Source organism: Delphinapterus leucas, chromosome 9 (assembly GCF_059928025.1).
Source record: "Delphinapterus leucas isolate spDelLeu-1000000601 "Yukka" chromosome 9, BTC_Dleu_Yukka2, whole genome shotgun sequence".
Taxonomy (NCBI): domain Eukaryota; kingdom Metazoa; phylum Chordata; class Mammalia; order Artiodactyla; family Monodontidae; genus Delphinapterus; species Delphinapterus leucas.
Genome location: NC_143137.1, coordinates 19,610,534 through 19,618,133, shown reverse-complemented (window position 1 = coordinate 19,618,133; position 7,600 = coordinate 19,610,534). Strand labels below are relative to the sequence as shown.

At 37.9% G+C, this 7,600-nt stretch overlaps 1 protein-coding gene across 2 annotated transcripts in view; it reads left to right on the top strand.

Moving 5' to 3' along the window:
• Positions 1 to 2,840: 2,840 nt before the first annotated feature.
• The window catches only part of EXOC4 (exocyst complex component 4), an 823,589-nt gene continuing 818,829 nt past the window's right edge, over positions 2,841 to 7,600 (top strand). For both annotated transcript variants that reach the window (XM_022580733.3, XM_089917005.1), the window contains exon 1: positions 2,841 to 2,953. In XM_022580733.3, the coding sequence (XP_022436441.1) occupies positions 2,868 to 2,953 (86 nt within the window). In that variant the 5' untranslated portion in view covers positions 2,841 to 2,867. The remainder of the gene's footprint in view (positions 2,954 to 7,600) is intronic.

The following is a 7,600-nucleotide window of genomic DNA, read 5'->3' as shown; positions in this document are numbered from 1 at the left end:
TGTTTTCTTCTAAGACTTTTATCTCTTACATTTAGGTCTTTGATGCATTTTGAGTTAAATTTTATGTGTGGTTCAAGGTCTGAACGGGTGGTATCCTCCCCGCTCCCAAAATTCATATGTTGACTCCTAAACCTCAACGGTGATGATATTAGAAGGTGGGGGCTTTTGGAGGTGATTAGGGATTAGTGTTCTCATAAACGACACCTCACAGAGATCCCTAGCCTCTTCTACCATGTGAGGGCCCAACGAGAAGGTGCTGTCTAAGAACTAGGAAGAGGGCATTCCCTGTGAAACAACCATGATGACACCTTGATCTCAGACTTCCTAAGATTCAGAACTGTGAGAAATAAATTTCTGTTGTTTATAAGCTACTCAATCTGTGGATGGACTAAGACAGTGTCCAACTTCATTCTTTTGCAAGTGGATATCCAGCTTTTCTAGCATCATTTGTTGGAGAGACTATTCTTCTCCCATTGAATAATATTGGCACCCTTGTAGAAAGTCAGTTGATTATAGATGTATGGGTTTATTTCTGGACTTACAATTGTATTCCATTTATCTATGTGCTTATCTTTTTGCAAGTACCACACTTTTGATTAGCTTTTTGGTAAGTTCTGAAGTCAAGAAGTCTGTGTCCTCCAAACTTGCTATTTTTTTCAAGATGGTTTTGGCTCTGTGGGATTCCTTACAATACCATATAAATTTTAGGATCAGTTTTTCTAATTCTGCAAAAAGACCGTTGAAATTTTCATAAGGATTGCATTGCATCTGTAGATAGCTTTAGGGAGTATTGACATCTTAATGATATTAAGTCTTCCAGTCCATGAACACAGGATGACTTTCCATTTATTTAGGGCTTCTTTAATTTCTTTCAGCAAAGTTTTGTAGTTTTCAGTGTATAAGTCTTTCACCTCCTTGGTTAAACTTATTCCTAAATATTTTATCCTTTTTGATGCTATTGTAAATGGAATTGTTTTGTTAATTTCCTGTTTGGATGGTTTATTGCTAGTGTCTAAAAGCACTATTGATATTTTTGCCTTGCTATTGTGTCCTGCAACCTTGCTGAATTCATTTATTAGCTCTAATAGTTTTTAAAAATTTCTTTAGGATTTCCATATGTACAACCATGTTGTCTACAAATAGAGATGGTTTTACTTCTTCCTTTCTAATTTGAATGCCTTTCATTCTTTTTTTTTTTTTTTTTTGCCTAATTGTTCTGGCTAGAATTTCCAGATCTTTGTTGAGTACAAGTGGCAAAATGGACATCATTGTCTTGTACCTGATCATAGCTGGAAAGCTTTCAGTTTTTCACCATTGAGTATTAGCTGTGGGTTTTTAATAAACATCCTTTATCACATTGAATAAATTCCCTTCTATTTCTAGTTTTCTGAGTGTTTCATCATGAAAAGGTTGTTGGATTCTGTCAAAAGCTTTTTCTGTATCAACTGAGGTGATCATGTGTTTTTTTCCCTACTGCCTGCATCCTTAGCCACTAGGCCCAATTACCTCTCTCTCTCTCTCTCTCTCTCTCTCTATATATATATATATATATATATATAAGTTCTTTAATTTTATAGCCTGCTTTTTGCACTTACATCATTAACATCTTCTCTTCATTAAAACTCACTGAAACTGTGATTTCCAATGGCTATATGTTATATCTATCCTCTTGTGGACATTCCATAATTTATTTAATACTTCTGTTTTAAAATTTTCAGTATTTTTTCTGTATCCCTGTTTCTTTAGGATCAAAGTCCCTAGAACTGGAATTATTGGGTCAAAGGCAAGGAACACTAAAAGAAAAAAAAAATATTTCCAAGTTATTTAAAAAAAATCACTGTGAACCTCTACCAGCTTATATCTGCCTAATCAAAGCAGTGGACATTCTCTGTGCTTGCTATTTCGTAACTCCAGGACCTCTGAGTTTGCTTTCTATCCGTCTCTGAAGTTCTTTAATCTCTACCTCTACTAAGGAGATCACTCACTGCCTTCCCTCCTTTTCAATATTTAGTTTTCTTCTTGTTCCTCGATTTATGCATTTTCTATTCTTACTCTGATCGTTTTTTTTAGTTCATCTGCTGAATTAGTGACTAAGCCAGTAGAGTTGAATGCAGGACATATGAAAACTTAACAGTAAAAATATTAATAAAGCACAACTGTGCATCATTACCAACTATATTTTATTTAGCTTGGGAAGAAAAGGAATCTGCAATCTGGTCAGTGTTGCTTTTCGGTTTTTCTGTCTTTTCTTTATCAATATCCATTTGTGTGTTCCTGCTTGCATGTTTTTTAGGATTACCTGGAAATGTCAAAATAATCGAACTCACGCATTAAACGAATGTATAAACATTTAGTTTTAGAGAATACTAAAGAAAAGCATTTCTGTGTCTATTCATTTTCGCATTTTATTGGATTTTTCTTAACCACCTGTGTTTAAAGTAAAAACTTTGTATATAGACATCAAGCACCGACCCTACTTAAATACACACCCCACATACGCACTTTGGCAATGTCAGATAAATTTGATTTAAAAAGTAATAAAATTCTAAAAACAAGGTAACTGGGAAAAAACCCACGATCAGAATAAATATAAATGAAGACATTAGGAGATTTCACCAAGTCGCAACTAGATCAGTTTTTCTGCGCGCCCAGGAAACGCGGAAGAAAACTACAGTACCCAGAATGCTTAGAGCGCGCGTCGGCCCTCGAAACATGCTGCTTCAGTCCCGCCTCCTTCCTTTACCGATTGGATTATCCAGTTCCGTGACTCTGGACTTCTCTTCTCCCATTGGTGCACTCTCCAGAGGTCAATTACAGAGTTTACCCTCCGTTCCTTCTGGCTCAGCCGCTCTCCACCTTGTATCAAGATGGCGGCGGAAGGAGCTGGTGGGAAATACAGAAGCACAGTCAGCAAAAGCAAAGACCCCTCGGGGCTGCTCATCTCTGTGATCAGGTGAGGGAGGCAGGGTCAGGGGACGGGGGCAGCGGTTCGACCTCCGCTTTGGAAGGGAGAAGGGTTAGCTGGGTTCTACCCTGCTGACCCCTCCCTTCCCTCCTTGCCTCCCCTCAGCCCCTCCCAAGGGCCCCCACAGTTCTGCCTTTTTCTCTGGGGTTGGGCTAGAGGGAGGAGCCCGGCCTCGCAGTCTTTTCCTAAATTAGGGCCAGAGCTTCGCGTTAGGGTCCCAGGGCCCTAAAAGCACACTGTTTGGGACTTGGTAGAGAAAGCCAGGTGTGTTCACTTATTCATACATTTACTGATTGATTGCTTTCAGCACCGCTCATTGTGGAAGGCATCTTGTTCCCTGGGCTTCTGGGTGTCAGGCCCTGAAGTCCGGAGACTCCTGTCACGAGTTGCAGACTGTGTTCTCACACGTTGGACACCTCCAACCACCTGTGAATGGCCACAGCCTCAAATACAAGAGCCTGTAGTGAGCTGGTAGAAGGGCTGTGGGTTTGAAAGCACACATCCGTGTTTGATTTTTGTTCTGCCTTCCTATCCCGATTTAGTCTTTAAAAAACAAAACAAAACAAATTTCACGTTATCCTCTATGCATATCATTTTCCCAGACTATATATGGTGGGAGTAGGAGTGGTCGACCTTTTAGAGGCTCTTTTTTCTTTAAGTGAAATAAATTATAAGGGTGGAGAACCGTTTCAAACCTATTTCAATAAAATGAAAATAAAAAGAACGGAGGATGCGTATCTCTTGTTAGTAAATTGTTCTGACTCTGAAGTTGCTGCTTTGTCTGTCTGTTCAGTTTGTATTCTTTGTGTTACCCGTCTTACAACATTGTATTCATGATTACCTCCTCTTATCCTTAACCTCTACTTCAAATTCTCTCTCAAAGACTGTAGCTTTCCTGGTTGCTTTGGCAACAAGCCTCAAAAAGGAAAACCATTTTAGGCTCATGTTTATAAAATCTGAGCATCCCTGAAGATGTATCTGGTACGTGCCAGTTCTCTTCCGTGTTTCCTTGGACCTGTCATTTTGTCACAAAATAAATTACTTGTTAGTGATAGAGTCCACTGTCCTTTGAAAAGTTTGAATAGTTTAGCTTTATCTTTTTCTATCAACGAGCAGTTGTTTTTCCTTTTTGCATAGTGAATGTTAAAAATTCTCCTTCAATTCCGTTCTGATACGTAACAGGTGTCATTTCTATACTAAATTATGTATTAGCATAACACTATATTTTCATATTCATCCTATTAGCAATAAACAGCATTTATTGTTACAAGCATCTTTTAAATGGAAAAAAGACAATAGGTGGATAAGGGTTTGACCTGAGGACAGGGTAGGAGTATATATGGGGAATAACCAAATCTCATCACTATTTGCAGCCATGGTACCAAATAGTTAAATGATTAATTTGTTAGAGGGATAGTCCACTTTAAAACATTTAAAAGTCAAAATGATTTAAAGAAGTATAGTGTAATTGTAATGGAAGTGTTACATTTGGTGGATGGGTTATTTAAGTTCCTTGAGACTCATAAATGAAATTCTTAACCATTTATAAAATACTGAATAAAAATATTTCAGGAGGGTCAGCTGTTTCAAAGGGTGGACTATGGGGTTTTGCAGAAGAGGTTCTGTTGTGACGCCATGCTTTGATGAGGGGACACATGGTGTTTGGGACTGCGTCTTTTGGAGGCTGCTGCTAACCACAGCTTTTGGTTTTAAGTTTTGCCCCTGGCCCTTTAAAATGGAACTAATTGGGTGGACAGAGTCCTAATTACCTGCTGATGTACTATTTGGACACACAAGGTACCCACACAGCATTTTCCTACTTTTCTGTTGATTCACCCCCCGCCCCAACCTTTTGTTTGGTGTGAAGTTGGGGCAGGCAGCCCTTCTAAATAGGAAACAAGCAAGATGGCATTTTGGAGATGTTATTTTATTTTTGTGAGGTCTTGTCAGGTTTTTAATTGGGAAATGTGTCTACCACTTACTGTTAGGTGATTTACTTCCCAGTTACATGTGACTCTCTTCTCTTTATAAATTGGCCTTTAATAGCTGGTTTAATTTGGAAGACAAACTTGGGCTGTGACTTGAGGAGACCTCATTGAAACCTCGGAGCGGAGCTTTTGTCGACAGACTCTGCTCACAGATGTCAAGGAGGTTTGAAGGCAGTTAAAGGCTCACATTGTCATCAACTTTTATGTCGTCACAGAAGTTGGAGTTTCAAAAACTTGGTAAATCCTTTATGGTAGACACCTGTTAAATCTCCTTCCTCCTCAGAGTATTTTGGTCAGCCCTGTATTTAATTCAAAGTAAACTTTGATGAAGGAGTCCACGTTTTGATCAGAACTTTGAACAAACAGCTTTGAGGTCCATGCCACAGACTGTGGCAGGAAGGGAGTGTGGTCACTGTTCAGAGCAGAGTCCTCGGAGTCCTCGGAGTCGTTAGGGGATTAGTGTTGATGGAGAGGAGCACTAACTCCTCTCCATCTGAGCCTGTCTCATAATGGTTTTTAGGATTTCCAGCTTTGTACCCTGGGGAGTCTTGACTCTAGTGATGCAGTACTGTTTGAAAATTACTGTTGGTATATCTGGAAACTAAACACTTTCTGGAAGCCCTGGGGCATCTGGAAGCATATATGGATGTGAGGGGCAAAAGAATTCCCATTTTTCTGGCTAAACGCACAGAATTGATACCTTGGGAACCCATGTCTAAGTTTCTAACCTCGTGTAATTTTTAGCATTGAAATTTCTTAAAGGCTTTGAGGTATATAGTTTTAATTTGGGGTGATAACGATCAGGTTTTTTCCAAGCCATTTCTTATAGATAAATGTTGTCAGAATCTTCAGTGGGAGGTTCGGTATAGGTAGTAGAGCCTTACTGTATTATCCATGTAAAGTGACCTTGGACTCATTACTTAAAAACTCCTGTGTCTTAGTTTGTCATTTGTAAAATGGGATAATCATACAATGTGCTCTGGGTTTTCAAAAAATTAAATAAGAGTATGTAAAAGTGCCTCACAGTTCGGCACAGAGAAGGCACCCAAATGTTCATTTCCTCCTTTCCAGGAGCCCCAGCTTCTCTGGTTAGAAAGTTGATTTGAGTAAGTTTGCCAGATAGCAACCAGGATATAATTTTCCGTCAGAAATATCCTTGCTATGTTGACTAGAATGTTTGATGCCAGTTGACAGAATGTTCTCTTTGTAACTAAGAAACCTTGTATAGCTGACTTAAGATGGTAATTCTTTGATAATTTGAGACTCAGCTAAAGAAGCTAGATTTAAATATATCTATGCTTATGTGTGTATATGAAACATGTAAAATATGAACAGACATAAAATGTAAAACATTTATTAAAGATAAAAAGACTATAAACAAGCAAACCGAAGGGACCATGGTCTCTTTGCCTAGATAACCCCCGTTGCCATTAAAAAATTATATATGTGATTTTCTAAAATTATATGCATAATTTTTAAAAATTAGTTACATATTTAGAAAATTCAGATATTTCAAGAGGTACAAGATAAAAAGTAGACTTTCCCCCCGTTCGTCTCCCTCCTGAAACATACCCCTTTTAAGTGTCCTGAGGGAAATATATAAGACTGTATTTAAGTATGTGTGAATGTATAATCTTTAAACAAAATGATATATATTCTTTAATGTATTAATATCTAATATTGTTTATGAGTTTATATGCACTTAAGGAATATTCATAAAAATTATATATTCTATGTGCTTTAAACAAATGGGATCATACTATGTGCACTTTTGAACCTTTGTTCATTTGTTTTTCTTTATCTTGGAGATCTTTTCTAGCAGCACACGTTGATCTTATTCATTGTTTTTAGTGTCTAGGTAGTATTCTGTCACATGGATACACCATAGTCTATTTAATTGGTGGCCCGTACCCCCCCACTTTTTAACACATACTTTTGGTTTTATTTTTTGTTCTGTTAAAAATATGTTGCAATGAGCATTCTTTTACATTGGGCAGTATATCCATGGTGTAAGTCCATGGCAGTGGCAAGAGAATAGCTGATTTAGAGTATATGTGCATTTTGTGTTTTGACAGAGCCAAAATGTCCTCCAGAAAGACGGTAATTGACATCCCCACAAGTGGTGTATTAGAGTACCTGTTTTCCCGTGCTCTTGCCAGAAACCGAGTATTTTTGATGATTGTCTCTGTTAACTCTCCTCTACTGCATGATTAAGAGGGAAGTGTTTGCCCCACTGTCATTTAGACAGTGCTGTTGCATGTATGTGGATATATGTGATTTGAAAATATTTTTTCCTGGTCTGTGGCTTTTCTTCTTATTCTCTAGGCAGAGAATTCGTCTTGTCCAGAGCAGAAGTTTTTAATCTTAGTAAAATCCAGCTTATCACTTGTTTCTTTCACGGATGGTGTGTAGCTAAAAAGTCATTGCTGTACCCAAGGTCATCTCAATTTTCTCCTATGCTAACTTCTAGGTGTTTGATATTTAGGTCTCATACTCATTTTGAATTAATTTTTGTGAAGGCTGTAGGATCTCTGTCTAGATTGATTTCTATTTTGGTGACTGTCCAGTTCTCACACCATTTGTTGAAAAGATTATCTTTTCTCCATTGTTGGATATATGTGAGATCTTCACCAACATTCTATGCTTT